General features: G+C 31.2%; 2 protein-coding genes across 11 annotated transcripts in view; both read right to left on the bottom strand.

The window, feature by feature from the left end:
• Positions 1–3,840: 3,840 nt before the first annotated feature.
• Positions 3,841–5,046, bottom strand: LOC145323206 (uncharacterized). The gene is made up of 2 exons (XM_080165657.1): positions 4,938–5,046; positions 3,841–4,536 (listed from the first exon to the last, which is right to left on the bottom strand). Exons 1-2 carry the CDS (start codon positions 5,003–5,005, stop codon positions 4,050–4,052), a joined length of 555 nt encoding a protein of 184 aa, XP_080021783.1. The 5' UTR covers positions 5,006–5,046; the 3' UTR covers positions 3,841–4,049.
• A 3,173-nt stretch (positions 5,047–8,219) lies between these two features.
• The window catches only part of LOC145322022 (uncharacterized), a 57,877-nt gene continuing 46,242 nt past the window's right edge, over positions 8,220–19,854 (bottom strand). For 7 of the 10 annotated variants that reach the window (XM_080163759.1, XM_080163755.1, XM_080163761.1 and 4 more), the window contains 9 exons: positions 19,573–19,641; positions 19,218–19,283; positions 18,222–18,308; positions 16,793–16,853; positions 14,311–14,416; positions 13,995–14,080; positions 13,478–13,586; positions 13,004–13,047; positions 11,051–11,084 (listed from right to left, as the gene is read on the bottom strand). In XM_080163759.1, coding sequence (XP_080019885.1) covers positions 11,069–11,084; positions 13,004–13,047; positions 13,478–13,586; positions 13,995–14,080; positions 14,311–14,416; positions 16,793–16,853; positions 18,222–18,308; positions 19,218–19,283; positions 19,573–19,641 — 644 coding nt within the window. In that variant the 3' untranslated portion in view covers positions 11,051–11,068. Of the gene's footprint in view, positions 9,524–11,009; positions 11,085–13,003; positions 13,048–13,477; positions 13,587–13,994; positions 14,081–14,310; positions 14,417–16,792; positions 16,854–18,221; positions 18,309–19,217; positions 19,284–19,572; positions 19,642–19,854 lie in introns of those variants that run through there. The other 3 variants (XM_080163757.1, XM_080163762.1, XR_013880490.1) reach the window with 2 other exon arrangements.

The raw sequence follows: 19,854 nt of genomic DNA, 5'->3' as shown, positions 1-19,854 counted from the left end.
TATATGACTTTTAGTGATATTGTGTCAGATTAGGTAATTTCCCCAACTCTGACTCTATGTCACTAAATGTCATATATGACTTTTAGTGATATTGTGTCAGATTAGGTAATTTTCTCAACTCTGACTCTATTTCACTAGATGTCATATATGACATTTGGCAATAATGTGTCAGATTAGGTAATTTCCCCAACTCTGACTCTATGCCACTAAATGTCATATATGACTTTTAGTGATATTGTGTCAGATTAGGTAATTTCCCCAACTCTGACTCTATGTCACTAAATGTCATATATGACTTTTAGTGATATTGTGTCAGATTAGGTAATTTCCCCAACTCTGACTCTATGTCACTAAATGTCATATATGACTTTTAGTGATATTGTGTCAGATTAGGTAATTTTCTCAACTCTGACTCTATTTCACTAAATGTCATATATGACTTTTGGCAATAATGTGTCAGATTAGGTAATTTCCTCAACTCTGACTCTATGTTACTAAATGTCATATATGACTTTTAGTAACATTGTGTCAGATTAGGTAATTTCCCCAACTCTGACTCTATGTCACTAAATGTCATATATGACTTTTAGTGATATTGTGTCAGATTAGGTAATTTCCCCAACTCTGACTCTATGTCACTAAATGTCATATATGACTTTTAGTGATATTGTGTCAGATTAGGTAATTTTCTCAACTCTGACTCTATTTCACTAGATGTCATATATGACATTTGGCAATAATGTGTCAGATTAGTTAATTTCCCCAACTCTGACTCTATGCCACTAAATGTCATATATGACTTTTAGTGATATTGTGTCAGATTAGGTAATTTTCCCAACTCTGACTCTACTTCACTAAATGTCATATATGACTTTTGGCAATAATGTGTCAGATTAGGTAATTTCCCCAACTCTGACTCTATGTCACTAAATGTCATATATGACTTTTAGTAACATTGTGTCAGATTAGGTAATTTCCCCAACTCTGACTCTATGTCACTAAATGTCATATATGACTTTTAGTGATATTGTGTCAGATTAGGTAATTTTCCCAACTCTGACTCTATTTCACTAAATGTCATATATGACTTTTGGCAATAATGTGTCAGATTAGGTAATTTCCCCAACTCTGACTCTATGTCACTAAATGTCATATATGACTTTTAGTGATATTGTGTCAGATTAGGTAATTTCCCCAACTCTGACTCTATGTCACTAAATGTCATATATGACTTTTAGTGATATTGTGTCAGATTAGGTAATTTCCCCAACTCTGACTCTATGTCACTAAATGTCATATTTGACTTTTAGTGATATTGTGTCAGATTAGGTAATTTTCTGAACTCTGACTCTATTTCACTAAATGTCATATATGACTTTTGGCAATAATGTGTCAGATTAGGTAATTTCCTCAACTCTGACTCTATGTTACTAAATGTCATATATGACTTTTAGTAACATTGTGTCAGATTAGGTAATTTCCCCAACTCTGACTCTATGTCACTAAATGTCATATATGACTTTTAGTGATATTGTGTCAGATTAGGTAATTTCCCCAACTCTGACTCTATGTCACTAAATGTCATATATGACTTTTAGTGATATTGTGTCAGATTAGGTAATTTTCTCAACTCTGACTCTATTTCACTAAATGTCATATATGACTTTTGGCAATAATGTGTCAGATTAGGTAATTTCCCCAATTCTGACTCTATGTCACTAAATGTCATATATGACTTTTGGTGATATTGTGTCAGATTTGTTTGCATTGCCAAAAATGAGAAAATAACCTGACATAATGTCACTAAATTTCAGATTGAAATCTGAACTTTGGTCAAATTTTGTCATATCTGAACTTTGGTAACAAAGAGTCATATTGAGACAGATTTAAATCTGAAATCTAGTGACTGTGGATTTCTAATCTGACCGAAAAGGGGTAAAAACTACTAGGGAGTGGAATCACCTACAAAAATTTGACAATTATTCTTATTATTAATGGTACAATTTGAAATAAATGTTAAAAGTACAATTTCAGACACACTGATTTTTTACATGGAAAAAAAGAGAATAGTTATTTCTTTCATTGTACTATAAATGGCTTTCCGCCTATATAGAATGTACAATTATAAGATTAAAACCAGTTTTTTAGCCCCGAGATGCCGAAGGCACGGTTTAAAAAAACTGGTTTTAATCTTATGATTGTACATTTCTATATTGGTAGAAAACTGGATATAATACGATGCTAGACATAGTTTTTTCATATGGATGAGTACCGGTTCCTTTCCACCGGATTCGAATGAATACAAGAAAAAAATTAGCTTTACTTAGAACAATGATTTAGTGCAAGATTTAAAATTCAATACATAAAAAGATTGTCTTACTTTCCTGATGTAACTTTGATTGTAACACAATATGATTTATTTGGTAGAAAGAAGTCTGAAAGCTTTCTTGCTTCTAGTTCATCAATAAAGATATACTCATAATCACTATTTTTAGTGAAAAAATCCTTCAGCACTTCAGATAAACTTGCTTTGGCAGTGCTCATGCTTTTATTATAATGATGATCTAATTCTTCATGGGTTAGTACTTCAATATTTTCAAATTCCTGAAATTCTTTTTTAGATATAAAATTCATTATTGATCCATTACATTGACCAGAAGATGTTCTATAAAAAGACAAATCATTGCATGTTAAACCTAGGTATGCTATTTTGCTTTCTGGATTCTTATGTGAACAAATTTTAGTTCTTTCTTTCAAAACAAAGGTTTTTCCTGTGCCGTAGTCTCCCATTATTATGATATTTGAACCAGAATGGTGTACTGCTTGCAGTTGTGCAAAGGTTAACATGAAACATTTGGGAGTCAAAAAATTTTCATATCCTTTTTCCAACTCAAATCTCAGTTCACCTTTGAGACCGCCTTCGCCAGTAATGCCTGAATCTTCACCTGTAAGAATCCTTTCTGCATTTTCCCTGTACTTCACAGGATCAAAGAACAGTTTGGTCATTTGAAAAGTTTTTTGAATTGATGCATAACCTATTAATCTCACCAATAAATCCTCATATTCATTTTTTCTGTTATCCGAGTAAATGTTAGGTTCAGAGGATGTTATTCTATTCAACCAGGGTTTGACATTATAAAGTTCTTCTTTACTAAGAACAAAGTTTTTGCATTGCTTACAGGGTACTGTTTTCTGTGATTCAAACACATAGTTAGTCATACATACAGCAGTAACAAATTTCCATTCATTAGAGAGTAGACAACCAAATATTTTCCTAAAGAAAACCAAATGATTTCTAGTCTGTTTGGCTGCATTATTTAGAATTGCTTCATTGTTTCCAGTTTTAACTTCAATATTTATGATTAACTTTGCTTTTTCTAGGACAATGATTGAGTCCCATTCTCTACCAGCATCATTCTCTACTTTTAATTCATAAAGTTCATGTCTGTAAAAATTCCTTTGTTCATATTCTGAACAATTTTCAAAATTTTTAAAATTATAGGTATGCTTCTTTTTTTTCACAACCTGTTATTTTCATTGATTTTAATTTTGTATAAAAGCTAATTGTTCGCTGAACACAGCTTTTTCTAACTAAGCATAAGCAATCGTATTAAAATTTAGCTGCAGCAATCCTCAGCTAATATCAGCTGCAGCCACTCTAAGGAAGCTGTAGCAACACTGGGCAACACTCTGCCTAGCCACAGCAATCCTGATACCCAGCTATAGTCTACTTCAGCCTCAGTCACAGCCCCAAAGAGAATGATTTTATTTTTTAATTAAAATGACAGAAATATAAATATATAAGATTTGAAAATTAAGAAAAAAATCAATGAAAATTCCTTTTTGAAAAGATTATTTAATTCTGTATTTTCTTCAGGAACTTTATTAGATTTTAGATACTCTTTGTGAAGTTTTATATATTGCTGAAGATCCTTTCCACTAATTTCTCTTATTTCCATAATATCCATAATTGCTTTTTCATGTTCATTCAACTCAGCAAAATCTTGTTTTCCTCTAAGTTTTTTACCCTGATCTCTCGTGAACTGTATTCAATTTAAAGAATTGAACCCCTTCATCACAAAAGCCTTTTGTCCAATCAATCTTAGTGCCTCAATGTTCTTTTGGTGTAATACATCTTCTAAATAACCAGCCTGTAATTCATTCTTTTCCTTTACATTTCTCAAGTCATCCAAAACTATAGCAGAATCTGGAAGGGGAATCTGATTTGGTATTGATAAAACATCTTTATCCAAATCACATGAATATTTTGAATTTGTAGTTTTGATAATATTCATTTTTTTCTCTATAGAATTTCTTTCAGATTTGCCTGCAGGTCCTATAAAATCAATAGTTTGACCAACCAATTTTTGGTCCTCTTCTAATTGTTGAGAATTTATAATGTCCTCAGAAGAAATTTTGTAAATCCCTAATCTTAGTTTGTAGCAACACCTCTCATCTTCAAAGGGTTCAGGACCTGCAGCTGCAGATACAGTTACGAAATCTTCAGTATCATTACCAGGAGCTTGAAGAAAACGCCTAAATTTATTAAAAAGTTAATATTTGTCTTTAGAATAGTACTTATAAGTTGTTATATACTTTGCCTGACTCCTTCTAATGATAAGCTGGCGATAAGTCAATATATTAAGGTTACTAAAAGTAAGAAAATAATTTTAACCAACCTACAACTTAGGAGAAACTTCTTTGTTGAAGAAGTTACCAACAAGTTATTTAAATTTTTTGGAACAGACCAACCTTATTTATGAGACTTGTTCATCATTATATGAAATAAATTCAGCTTGTTTTGAACTTTAAACCTAACGGTACAAAATTAATAAATGATTAATACAAGAAATACAATAAATTTTTGGAAAACAGACTGACAGATATAAACACTCGCAGAGCAGCAGCGCCACTTAAAGATAAGATTTTATAAATACCATATTTTAGCTGAAAGGTATGGATACAACCAGGCAAGAAAGAATGCAGATGTCACTAACCCAAACATCTTGGAAATGATGAACCAAGTGAATTTAGCTTACAGTTTCTGAAAATCAAAGTTCGATTTAATTTGATAAATCCGTATATTAAAGTAACAGGATCACTGTGTAAAGATGCTCTTATTGATAGTGACGATGACCCAGATGGTATCAAATTGCATGACCATAATGACAACTTATCTTTTAAACTATAGTCCATTTTTTGTATTTGTAGCAACCTCCAGCTATAAGATATTACAAGGAATATAATCACCTTTTAAAAGCTACAATATTTACCTTGAGAATTCGAGAATTTAAAAACCATGTTTGTATATTTAGGGATTTCTCTTGGTTGGAGGCTGCTACAAATACAAAGAAGGACCATAGTTTAATAGATAAGTTGTTATAATAGTCATGTACTTTGATAGCATCTTGGTCATCACACCACCAAAACTGATTTCTTGGCAAGTAAGGAAACTGTTTCATTATCTTAGGCCGAAAAAGGTTTGTTTTTTAAACATTTTGACAGACTTAGGCAAAATACATGTAATGTTATGATCAAACATATAAAAAAGTAAAGGACTGTATAACCTCTAAGACGCGGTGTTAAGCCAATTACCTCACCGACAACGAGCGGATGCTACGTGATACTATTTTTATCATTTTTACCTTGTTTAATTTTTACACAAAAATATTCTAAAATTCACTGATTTAATGAGAAAGCTGATATATTTAAGTCACATGTTTCATAAATAAACAAAAACTGATCTAAATACTAAGTAAGCTTTAGGATAAGTTACATTTTCCTTTTGATTTTGTTTAGACCCCTTATTATTTACATTAATTTTTGCAAACCCTTTGATCAAATCATTCCTGATTAGTTATGTTTAATCCTTATATAAAAGTAGCATGATGTGTGTTTGTCTGTGTACCGAAGGATCTCGCAAACTGCTGAATTGATGTGGTTTTCATATGAAGGCCTTCTATATATAAGGTATTACAATCCTCCCAAGAGAAATCGTCCCTAAAAGAAATCAATTACCTTTCAAAGAATTAGGGAAGCTTCCCTTTTGTCCCTGAATAGCTCCAGGCTGTCTGCCCCCTTCCTTGATTGCAGCATTCGATAAATATATCAAGTTGTTAACATTCCAAAACACTTTTTACGTAATTGTGGAAATTGTCAAAAACTAAAGATAACGATAAGCATAGTATCTTTTGTTTATTTAATATAAGATGACTCAAAACATTCTAACAGACATGCAACGAACTAAAACATAAAAGTTACTATTTGGAGCTTTTATCTGTGTAACATTGTGTTTTTTACGATTATGATGAAGTTCCAAAAGCAGAAATGGGTCTATATGCTAAATAGACCTTTTGTAGGATTAATATGACAACAAAGATGACAACATCCATAAAAGCGAATCTCTGAAATGTGAGGACAAACGAACAATAACACTTGTAGAGTGCCAGAACTGAATAAGCAGAATATATTAAAAATATTAGAAAAATTTTTGTCAAAAAAGTAAAAAATCAGCATGTTTTAAATGGACGTACGGACTTTCTGGAAACGATTATAGAGATGCTGCGATTTTTAAGTCGTACTTAACTGTTATAGGAATCATCATGCAAAGTTTGAAATCGATAGGACAATTCTAGCCTGTTTAAAATAACAAAAAGAGCTAACCGTTACTAGCGTACGGACGGATCGACCCTAATTATAGAAAAGCTTCGCTTTTTAAAACAACAAATTAATAGATTAATTACCCTGGAATATCAATAAGACATTATAATCCATCCAACCAAAAAGGATTTTCTAGATTCATATAATCTACATGATTTAATCCCATTAAAAGCGCGACAATTTTTTTAATGATAGAATTTCCACTTTAGAAATATTTATCTTGGGATGAATGTGATACCCTCCCCTAATAAAGTTAAAAACCTTCCCATGGCCTATGAGAAAAGAACCATGTCGGTTTAAAGGTTAGCGAGATCTTTTGGGTACAGACACACAGGGTCCTGTTACTTTAATACAAGAATTATGATGAAATACAATATTACTGCAATTAAGAATCAAGAAGTGTACATATTGTAATAATGTTGTCGTATTGTTCTAACTCTATAACCCTATTGATTATTTAGTTTAACTTAAGATTATAGAGTATCTGCTATCATATCAAATATTAACATAATTTAATTGGACGAATTTATTATTTTCTAAATTAAAAGATATAACAAATACAAAATAAACATAGTTATCATTAATTATATTCTTAAAAATATCAGATAATTAGGTTGCATAACTTGTAATGCATATACCATTTATATTTATTAAATATACGTAGATAAAATCTAACTTAAATTAATAAATTTCATTTTACCTTTAAGTAACGACAAAAATTAATAACTTTTTTTAGTATTTTAAAGCAAATTTACAAAAAAAATATATCACAATTTAATAGAGTTTAATTATACATGTTCATAAAAATGTTGTAAACTTATCTTTAAAAACACTTATAGTTAAAACAAAAAAGTGAAAACTGTTATCAATTGCAGAATCGCTATTAACATTAAGAATAACACTGGAAAAAAATAATTAAGATTTAATAATTAATCTTCACTATAGAAATGGATAAAATCAAAAATATATCATCTATCTATCTTAAACCAATCTTATTTTTGAAAATAGATTTATTTCTCATTATTCTTGATATGATGTTTCAATTATCACCAATATTGAAAAATGGATCATGTCAGAGAAGTGAAGTTGGTCTTTTTTTAGAGGCTTCTATCGACAAAATGGCTGGACGTTGTGTTTGTGTTTGTGTCCGCAAAAGGACCAAAACAGTCTGAAAGGGCGCAAAAAGCTACAGTAAACCATGCGCAAATTAGGCTTTAAAGTTGCGTTTTTTACGATTAACCATGCGCTATGGATGTATATACCCGCATTTAGCCAAAAGATTCCTTCAAAATTAACAAAAAATTCTTTCTTTCTATCTGATCCATATATAATCATTAATTTGAGCAGGTTTTTTTAACTGCTAGAGGTTCCTATTAAAAATATTTCGTCCAATAGATAAAATTTAAGATGCTGTGAGTATTGGTTTAAAAAATATGACGTAACAAAAAAAATTAGCCAATGAGAGGCCTTTATTGACCAATGGCGGCATGCGTAGTGGACTCTCATTGGCTAATTTTTTTTGTTACGTCATATTTTTTAAACCAATACTCACAGCATCAAAATTTAAACAAAATTGGGTTTAATCAAATTGAATTAAAATTCTATACATCACTTATAAGCTTAATTAAACGTATTTAAATTTAAAATTTAACACATAGCAGATTTATTAAAATATGTACATGTAAAATGAATCTAAAAAAACTAGTAACTGTCAGTAGTATCACAATCAGAAATTATTTTAAATCTCATTAATTCAACAATAAAAACTGTTGAAACAGCTTATAGTGCCTAATAAAAAATGACGTCATACAATTCAAATGACCAATGATAGGCAAGTACACATTTTAACATTGGTTAAATAGTATTGTATGACGTCATTTTAATTAAACATTATTAGCTATTTCTTAACTCTTAGAGATATAGAATACATCTATAATAATAAAACAGGATTTTTTTGTTAAAATTAATTTTTTTCCGGCATCAGAACATATATAATAAAGCTTCCCTGTAAAGAAAAGGTAATCACCCTGTCGACTGACTTTAAATTTTAACTATCTGAATTAAAGAAAATTGTATACCTTGATTCAATACCTTTACAAAAATGAAAGGGAGAATAAATAGATTTGAGTTTTAATTAGGCTGTCATTTATGCCTTAAAACATTTGTTAGAGAAAAAAAGTATCATACCCAGAAAAAAACTAAGGGAAAGGGTCTCAAAAATTTAGTTAAATATTTTAAAAGGTTAAAATTTCAATTGGCGCAGGTTCCTTTCTCATTAAAATCTTAAAATAAATTTAATTATTTGAATTATATTTGCATAATTTCCATGATCTTTAATTATTAAATATATTAATTTTCAGTCAAATTTATAATTGAAAAATATTAAGCCAACTATAGGTAAAGGCTTCACATAACTGCTATCTAAAAGTTGACTTAAAAATAGTCCGTCCAAGCTTCCAAGACGAAGATCTAGACAGCTGCCGTAATCTTTGCAGCCGCCGAACCTTATTTTTCGGCAGTTTGTCCGACAAAACCGGGGAATCTTCGGCGGTATCGTCAAATGCACCGCCGCTGGCGCTTGCACTAGCACCCGCCGACGCCGATTGAGCACTGCTGCTGGCCTGAGAGCTTTCAGCCGTTGAAGTAGCCGCTTCATTAATGGTCAATTGGATGCCGCCTGAGTCAAAGCTTGAAGTGGCGGCGGTCGATCTGCCGGCGAGTATTGGTGCATCAATGTTGTCGACTGCTATTGCAGTTGCTGAAAGGGGATCAGGAGTGGGCGGGGATTCGCCCTTGTTCTTGGCGCGGCGCAAAGATTTGTCGATGGAATAAAGGCGGTGGCGCACCTTGTGCTTGGAACTGCCTGTAACAAAATAAATAATTTTGTTAATAATTAAAAATAATAATTCTCTCAATTTTTTTTTCTTCTAATGCAAATTTATTCCATTATGTATGAAATGTAGTTTTAATTCAGTTAAATTATCCTTTTTTCTTAATTTTTACAATTTATGGAAGTTTCCCTCAAAGTGCCTAGTCGAGCACAGACCCTTCTCTTCTTATTTTCAATTAAAGAAGTTGTATCAACTTTTTTTTTTATAGCTAGCCGGTCCTTTTAGTAAGTAGTAGATGTAAAATTTTTCATAGAATTCAGATATGCAATCGGTTTTTTTTGTAGACCTCTTATTTTTTAAGTAATTTAAGTTTAAAAAAAAAATTAAGTCGATTTTAAGGTACTAAAATGCAACAAAAAAAAGAAAGAAAATGGCCATTATGAACAAAAATAGTAAGATCTTTAATTTGACACCTTACTTTTTCAATTCTGTCAGGTAATTATTGAAAAAATCGATTTTTTAAAACCCACGAGAATAAAAACTTTGAACTCAATTTTATCATTTCACAAGTAAAAAAATATGTGTTCATATATACCTTTAGAATCAGAAAAATATTACAAATCCATTGTAAGCAAAATTGAAAAAAAAAAGTTTACAATATAGTATATAAACTACAATAAAAGGAATTATATGAAAATATCATATTATATTGTACAGGCAACGTCTTAACTTTTGAATTGGGTATAAAAATGGGAAGGGGGTATAGAGGGGGTAAAGAGGGGGTAAAAAAGGGAAGACGATAGTGTTGCCAGAACAAAAAATACAATTGGCCATTTTTATATTTTTTTATTTTTTTACTTTTTTTCAATTTTGCTTACAATGGATTCGTAATATTTTTCTGATTCTAAAGGTATATATGAACCCATGTTTTTTATGTCTGTTTGAGAAAATATTTAGGTCTAAAGTTTTTATTAAACCGAGGTTAAAAAAATAGATTTTTTCAATAATTACTCAACAGAATTTTAAAAGTAAGGTGTCAAATTAAAGATCTTACTATTTTTGTTCTTACTGGCCATTTTCTTCTTTTATTTTGTTGCGTTTTAGTACCTTAAAACCGACTTAATTATTTTTTTAAAAAACTTAAATTACTTAAAAAATAAGAGGTCTACAAAAAAACCGATTGCATATCTGAATTCTATGAAAAATTTTACATCTACTACTTACTAAAAGAACCGGCTAGCCATAAAAAAAAAGTTGATACACCTTCTTTAGAATAAATGGAAGGTAGGGGAGGGTGGTTAGTTTACCTTGAGTTTGCTTTATATCAGTTTAGATTTGAGTTATATTGGGCAGAGGGTAGCACCTCAAGAGATTATGGCACCACAGGTATAGAAACTCGCTAGACACTTTGTAGAGCTAGCTATTTTTTTACCTGGTGGAGCTAAAGTATTGTCAGCTGGTTTCTTTCTAACACTTCTTCTATTATATGCACATTTTTATCCTTGTTTTTACTTATACCTGGAGGAGCTAAAGTATTATCAGCTGGTTTCTTTCTAACATTTCTTCTACGTCGAGATTTAACCAAGGTACTCCCTATAATACAAACAAAACATTAATTAGCATAATCAAAAATCAAAAGCACAACAATTTACACATTACCCATTTTTATAACACAGCTACAACTAGATAAAAATATTTGGCATCACCCCCCACTCCCCCCTCCTCCAAATATACCATGTTAAGCAAAACTGCCAACAACTCCACCCCCCCCCCTCTTTTGAAAAATATGGGGAAAGGGTAGTTTATCACTTTAGGTCAGGTTAGATTATCTATATTAGTTACCAGGTAGCCCTGTAGCGTTAGGGCATCACAGGTCTAGGGTCCCCCAAAGAAGCAATTTTAAAAACCTACGTACGAACACAACCCTTTTTAAAGAGTAGCTGCAACAATACAGATAAACTGTTATTAATAAACAATAGTATACGTCTAAATCTAAAAATTTACCTCTATACCTGCAGCGTGAAAATAAAAGAAAAGAAGTAATTAATCAAAACAGTTTTAGATGTTAGAGATTAAAAATGAGAAGAAAAAATAATGTTAAGAAAATTTCTGTATTTCTGATGAACAGATATTAAGCTAAGGATTAACTTCTTAAAGGGACTGTGAACGTAAATTTTTCTCATCTTAATATCAAATCTTAACATTATCTCATTCATAATATCTCACAGATAGAGCAAAACGCGCTTTTGTTTGCTTAAAAAACGGCTTTTTCCGACGATTTTTATAAGGTACAGGGAAAGGAAGGAATTTTCCGTATTATATAAAATGTGCATTAAATTGCTTTTTTCTCCCATTATAGCTAAAATTAAACTTTTTCACATAGTTCTAGATTTTTCCTAACAGTTAAGCTGACTTTTAATATAATCCTTGCTTTAAACCAATGTATAGTTACTTAGAAATTGATAAAATAAGCAATATTTTTTATTGAAAACCAAATACAATAACAAACCTAGAAACAGGTTTTTTTATTAGTATCGAATTAACTTTAGATGGCCCATCTCTCGCCCACCTTTAATTACAAAATTGTAAATAATAAAGACGCAATATTTCTATATAAACAGTCTGATAAAAGTGTAAACTAATTCTCGAAAGTGGGTTATTTATTGTCCAACACAATAAAAAAGGATATTATTATTTTAAATAACCTATGAGATTCAACCCTTTGTAGACAGTAAGGTATTTTTTTTGTCAATAATACGAATTTAAAATAGGTCTTTATTACCTAATTACTACGTTATAAAAAAAACTAATTGGCAATTTTATATCATAAAATAAATCCTTAACAGTAAGTAAATTGTTTCAACTATATATGACAAGTTAAATATCCCTACAAACATTATAAGAAACAAAAACGTTCAAATTTTCCCTGTTTTTTCCTTTTTCCCTCCCAAAATACCATAAAATCAAGGCATTATTCCTGGATATTTTTGTTAATAGGACGTTTTTGGTTGATCAGTGGAGTGAAATGAGCTTAGAAAATGTTAAGATTTGATAATCAGATGAGAAATTTTTACGTTCACACTCCCTTTAATATAGAAATACACACACACACACACACACAGAGAAAGAGAGAGAGCGAGCTAGGGAGAGAGTGACAGAGAGAGAGAGAGGGGAAGAGAGTGAGATAGAATTAAAGAAATGAATGAATGTTTTTTTCAGTTCATTTCTTTTTGAGAAGTTAATTATTAAATGATAATATAGGAAGCTATAAAATTAGCAATGAACTCTTTTAGTTTGGCGTAGACTTTTTTTCTCTTATGAAAAAGCTAAACACACAAAACACAAAAACAAAACAGCCTAAAACCATCCCTAAAATTCAGTCTAGACACACATATCCATCTACTAAAGTCGGAATATATTTGACTTAAGTTACCTTTCCTAAATTATTTTATTAGATGGTTAATTTATTTAAGTTGTAATAAAGTTTATAATGAATTGATTTTAAAACTTACAGCTCCATTGTGGGCAAGGATGTTTTGGGACAGTGGATTTCAACCTAAAATAATATCATTGATTAATCCTTATAATAAAGTAACAGGATCCTAACCAATGTACCGATATGGTTCTCATTTACGGGGTAGATTCTTGGAATGTTTATAACTATTTGGTGGAAGGGAACAACAACCCTCCCATAAATAATTGCCTCTATTAAAAATTAACTCATCCCCCCCCAAAAAAAAATAAAAGCAAATGTTTGAGTACAAATAGCTGCATTCGTTCACCAGATTATGATCATTTTTCAGAAGTCGGATGATTTTTTTAAATTTTGTAAACATGCAATGCGCCATAACCAGACAGTCCACCACACCAAAAATAAATGGCTGCCAAGCGGTTTAATAACTTTTTTAATAATCACAATTAACTTTGTTTTAATTCATTGATTTAATGATTTTGGGATAGGGCAATGAAAATAAAAATAACACTACCTTGACATGACATGGTTTATGTGTGATGATACCACAGTCCCTGCAGACATACGCCTGCTTACCAAGCCTCATAGGAATCAAAGTTGAGCAAACACAACACGGGGTACCCCTAGAAAAACAAGGACAATTATAATAAGAGAAGCAAAACACTATTTATGGAAAAAAATATAAATAGAAAACTAATTTGGATAGAGAAATAATAGGTAAAATCTATGATTATTTGCTAGTTAGCAATAGGTCAAATGATAGCAAAGCCTACTGAACATATATTGATCCATACTTTATTCTTTTTGTAAATTATATTGAGTCTCTACTGCAAGCGTAATTGTGTATTTAAGTTCATTCTTTCTGTGGATCTGTTGGATGCCAATTTGCAAATAAAATAAAATGTAAACTACATTCTCAATAATCTGTTAGCATTGACATGTTCCACAGTCTGAACGTCGGACTTGCATGTACAATGACATGTTTCCTTGTATAAAGTAGCTGCGCTACTAAGCAAATTTGAAATACTTACAGTTTAATGTGTCTGGCGACAAAAATATGATCCAGAAAGATGTGAAGTTTGGTTCCCCTCTTTTTAAATCTTCCTCCTTTTGCAACCTAAACGAACAATAATGAGAGTCAAAGTTAAATAAGTTAATTAAACTAGACTTTTTTATGTTAATTTCTAGTCTATAAGACATGACTGGACTTTTAATAAGATATTGATGATGCATGTCATTTTCTAGTCTACTAGACATGACTGGCCTACATAATACCTGTGAAGGAATAAGATAATGATGATGCATGCCATTTTCTAGTCTACTAGACATGACTGGACTCCATAATACCTGTGGAGGAATAAGATAATGATGTTGCATCCCATTTTCTAATGTCTCTATCACAAGACTGGACTCCTCAGTGATGTAGGTTTTGTGAGATGCTCCGCTGATACCACTGAAAAAGTAACAAAAATATGAATATTTTTATTAGTTTTGTTCGTATCAAATGGAAATATAAGACTATGAATAATGAATATGTAACCTAATATTTTGCAGGAAAAAAAAGTGTTTTATCGTTGTCAGAATTTTTTTTTATTTTTCTAGTATTGTCCTTATATTTTAGATTCATTCTTTTTAAACGCGAAGCTTTTCTATAATTAGGGTCGGTCCGACGGTACGTCCGTAATGGATAGCTTTTTTCGTTAGTTTAGGCATGTTAGAATTGTCCTATCGATTTCAAGTTTTGCATGGTGTTTCCTTTAGTAGTTAGGTACGATTTAGAAAGCGTAGCAACTCTATAAACATTACCAAAATTTCCGTACGTCCATTTTAAACATGATGATTTTTTTTACTTTTTTAACAACAAATTTTTTGTGATCTAATAATCCGATTTATCTGATTTTTGGTATATTGATTCCTGGGACAACAAAGTATAATGTTATAAGCGAAGCAACTCTATAATCAAGTATTAAATATGTAAGTATGTCCATAAACATTATCCTGTATAAAGTAGTTTTTCAACAAATTTACTTTCAATTTTGCTTCGACTCTTACACATTTATATTCTGATTATTCAGTTCTGACACTATATAAGTGTTCATGTCCGTTTATCCTACCGTTTCAGTGCTTCGCTTTTATGGATGTTGTCATCCTTGTTCTACTTGATTTTAAGGCTGATTAAAACAAATTGTTTTAAAATATCTAGGGATCTGAGGGTATAAGACAATGACCGATAAATTGATGTATTGTACATCCCCAATAATGATACACAGAATTACCCCTTCTGTAGATTACAATTAGTTTGAACACTCAACTTAATGAACAAACCTATCAGAATTTATTGTAAGTCCCTAATTTTGTTAAAACTAGCAAGAAAACCATGTTATAAAACTATGGGAACTTGTGTAATAAACAGCCTAATGTCCCATCCCACCATGAATAGTCACACACCCTAGGTCTATCATAGGGGGAATGATATCCTTTTTTTGTGGGAAGAGGGGGCAGTGTAGTACACCATGCACGTCCCTAGACAATAATAATATGTTTGTCATTATCATTATTTGATATGGAAGGCAAATGTGACCCGTATGTAAATATTTTCTACAAATACTATTATCTTCTATGTACAGAGTAAACATAGTGTGTATATTCTCAGAGAAGGAAGAGATATTTAGCTAGTTATTACACTAGTACCCAAAGTTTAATATTCATTGAATTTGGATTGGTTGGTTCATTAGGATGAGTGTTCAAAAGTTTGGATGTACATCAATTTATCGGCCATTGTCTAATCGCTTTAGATCCCTGGTATCTATAATACAAAGTAGAACGATGTCTGTCTGTTTGTTTGTGTGTTTGTGTGTTTGTGTGTTTGTCTGTTTGTAGCGAAGGATCTCGCTAACCGCTGAACCGATCGGGTTCTCCTTAACAGGGTAGCTTCTCATAAGTCCCGGGAAGGTTTATAACTATTTTGGGGGAGGGTACCACCACCCTATCAGGAGAAATCGCCCCTAGAAAAAAATTACCCCTCTCGAAAAAAAGACTCCAACGAAACATAAACCAATTATTTCTGTAATTAGATATTTTAAATAAAAAAAACATTCAAAGTGCCACTAGAGGCCTCTAGGGGCGTAGCCGCTAGTAATATATACAGTATTTATTATTTCTTTTTTTAAATATTCTATATCCTTAACTTGGGGTTGCGCATTTAGCATCTAGTGTATCTGTATTCAAAGGGAAAGAGAGGACCAAAAGAAAAAAAAGAAAATCATCTAAGTCTTAAATTTAGAAATAATATAGCTAAAAACCATCCTTTACCTAACTATGTGAAGCTTCCCTAAAATCAAGAACTAAATCGGTTGAGTATTTAGCAAGATCTTAACGGGCAAACAATATTACCTTTTACTGTACATAATGGAATATTAAGCTTAGATTATGTAACAGAATAAAAACTTATTCATGTTCTTTAAATATGTATAAAGTTTTAGAGAACTGTTTAGTCAACAATTTTTTGTTTGTTTCAACTTTTAAATTCTATTTTTGCACTGTATCTAACAAACTTTAAATCAATAAGTTTAAACTTTTAAAACTTCACTTCCTATATATAGGAAGGTCTGTGCGAGGCTCGGCACTCACGCGTCAGCCAACTGTAAGACTTAGGGAAATCACCTACAATTCTAAAAATCAGCTAGATGGCTATGCCAAAATATGATAATCAATCTTTGAAGAAAAAGAATCAAAGCATCCAGACGGCATAATTTGAGGCATACTCACGGCTGACGCGTGGCTACCGAGCTCTGTGTCTGTGCGTCACACAAATATAAAGTTGTTGTACCTGACATCACTCAAGGAGCTGGCATCTTCAGATTGCAAACCAGGCAGCCGTAAATGAGAATCTGAAAGCATCAAAAGTTAGAAAATTGAATGAATGATTAAATAAGTTCGTACGCAACCAGTATTAAATTTTTCACTGATAGATCCAATCATTTAAGAGATTCTACAAAAAGAATGAGGTTGATAACCAAAACAACAAGCCCAAACAGCTAGTGAATACTAAATTTTATTTCCTTTCCCCACTCTTACTTATTTGTGCACGAAATTGCGTTTTTTGGCCATAAAACCAAGAAAAGGGTGAATAGATAATGAAACATTTAAAAATATTCTATTAAAAAAAATAAAAAAGAATATTTTTTTCTATATACAAAAAAAAAAATTTATATTTGACGTAAGTAAATAAATTCCAATTATGGAAACTATTCTTCTCTTTATTATTTACTACTTTATATAATAGTTACAAAAATATAAAAGAAAAATATATATATATTTTATAAATTTGTCCACTTTAAGTATATATATTTTTAAAAGCGAAGCTTTTCTATAATTTGGGTCGGTCCGTCCATCCGTAACGGATAGTTTTTTTACGTTAATTTATGCATGCTAGAATTGTCCTATCGATTTCAAACTTTTTATGGCGATTCCACGTGTACGATCTAGAAAGCGTATCAACTCTATAATTGTTACCAGAATGTCCGTACGTCAATTTTAAACATGTTGTTTTTTAACTTTTTAATAACTATTTCTTATGTGACATAATCGTCCGATTGATCTAATTTTTGAAGAACTGATTTCTATATCAATAAGATACAATATTAAAAGCGAAGCGTCTCTATAATCAAGTGCTGAATATGTCAGTATGTCCTTAAGCAGTTCTACAAAAGCAAATGTTCGTCTGTCATACCGTTTTAGGACTTCGTTTTTATGTATGTTGTCATCCTTGTTATACATTTATCCAGCAAAAGAAATACGATTGGATTTTTTTTGTGTTTTTACTTTTATGAGTTAACTCAGCATGCATTCTTTTAAAACATAATTCTTAAAACTCTTTTAGAACCAGAATTTAGAAATTTTTAACCAGAATTTTCTATAAAGTTCTTGAGTGTGTTTTCCTTGTCTCGCTAACCGCTGAACCGATATGGTTCTCCTTTACAGTATAATTTCTTATAGGTTCTGTGAAGGTTTGTAACTATTTTTGAGATGGGAGACGACCGACCCCTAAGAGACTTCCCTATCCCCCCCCCCCAAACCCCACACAAGAGAGCCATAGGGGCGTAGCCAGTAGAAGAATCTATAACGTAAAAAAAACTTAGTTATTTCTTATTTTGGGTATAACAATGTTGTTGTTTTATAAAAGCATTGGAAGATTTTTAAAAATTATTTTTGCGGATTTTTTTTATTATTCTAGTTCAATATTGAGTGTTCAGTACCTGATTCCCAAGAGAGTGAGATATCTCCTCTGAAGCTGGCTAAACTTATAGAGCAGCCAGAATCTGTATCTGTACTTAGGTCTCCGCCTGATTAGTAAGGGTTAGTAGGATTAGTTAGTAGGGTTAGTTCAGGGATATAAAGGGATAAGACAATGGACGATATATTGATATACCTAACTACAAAGTTACCAAATATTTTGCATTAAACTTATTGGTGGAAAAGTTTTTACGCTGCTAGTTTCTATAAACAAATCAATATTTGATAAAAGTTTTTCGGTCAACTAACGAGAATAATACTTTGGGGACCAGTTCAAATGTATAGTCCAGTGTCAACTCCCTCCAAGTGTAAAACAAAAGAGTATAAGCGATAATAAAAAAAAGTAATATTTCATGGAATATTTAATAATAGTTGCTGGTTGTTAAGAATTTTAATATGCAAAGTATAGGCTGTATATCTTAAGATTCCCCCAGAGGCCTCTGAGGCATAAAATAACAAAGAATCCTTAGATTTCATGCAATTTGACGTCAAACGCTGCAAATACTTTTTTATGAATATGTCTAATCCCCCTTTATAACCAAGGATTTATCATTGCTTGTTGTTAAACTTTTAAGATTAATTTTGCAAAAAGTTAATATATTATTCGTTTATAAAGTTACAGTTATGTTAGTAATCTTGAGGTTTTGATTGTGTTAGTAATTCAAGTGATTTTAAAAATTTTCAAAATAAAATCAAACAAGTCATTGTTTTAAACAGACCTTAATTCTAAGCAAGTAATTTACTAGAAAAAAATAATATCCTTAAATTGCTTATAGTGCCTATAAAAAATGACGTCATACAATACAAATGACCAATATAGGCCGATACACAGACTAAATTACTAATAACAGGCCAGTATATATTTTAATTGACCAATGGTAGGCCAGAATGGTAGACGTTTTTTTTATAGGCACTTTAAAAAGCTTCCCTCAAATTGTGTTAAAAATAAAATTGTTTACTTGAACCAACACTGCAAGGTCTATGTTCAGAGGCTGACCTCGCGTGACCTCGTTCCCAAGATTCCCCTGAAAAAAATAGATTTAGATACAATGTCAAGCAGCAATATGTTAATTACAAAAAAAAAAGTGTGTGTTATATCTAGCTTTTCCGCCAGAAAAACATTCTACACAGTAGCAGCAGTAGGAACCGTTTTGATCGTCTTTAGTTGGGACGATATTTGAACTTAGAACCTACCAAAAAAGTTTTTTTTTAATACAGTCGAGGTTTTATAATATTTGTACACAGGTAGGTTGGTTGTCCAATGTTCTTAAAATATAAAATTAAATAGCACGAATTATAAATAATGATTCCTACCTCTACTATTTGAAGAACTTCTAGATTCTAGACCCAACTTAAACCCACCAGAAAGAGATCGAGTTGTTCCTGAGTAAATAAATAATATGTTTTAGTGGAAACAAAATCTGTATTAAATTGAATTTGCATGGGTAAAAAGTGTCACAAAAATCAGCCATTTGACGTCATAAAAATGAGGGAGATGAGAGGAGAAGTGGGAAAGAGATGGATAATTTCTCATTTTTACGCCGTCACATAGTTGATTTTTTAGACACGTTGTTCCCCTACTTAAATTTTGACACA

Source organism: Acartia tonsa, chromosome 6 (genome assembly GCF_053477335.1).
Source record: "Acartia tonsa isolate MP-2025a chromosome 6, ASM5347733v1, whole genome shotgun sequence".
Lineage (NCBI taxonomy): Eukaryota > Metazoa > Arthropoda > Copepoda > Calanoida > Acartiidae > Acartia > Acartia tonsa.
The sequence above is the reverse complement of the archived record's forward strand: the minus strand, read 5'-3'. Positions and strand labels throughout refer to the sequence as shown.

What these genes read in the sequence shown, in the direction of transcription:
- LOC145323206 (XM_080165657.1), bottom strand. Translation starts at nt 5,005, where the DNA reads ATGTTTGGGTTAGTGACATCTGCATTCTTTCTTGCCTGGTTGTATCCA. An exon ending in TACCTTTCAGCTAAAATATG is followed by an intron (nt 4,537 to 4,937) that starts GTATTTATAAAA and finishes TAATAAATTTAG; the next exon opens with GCGTTTTCTTCAAGCTCCTG.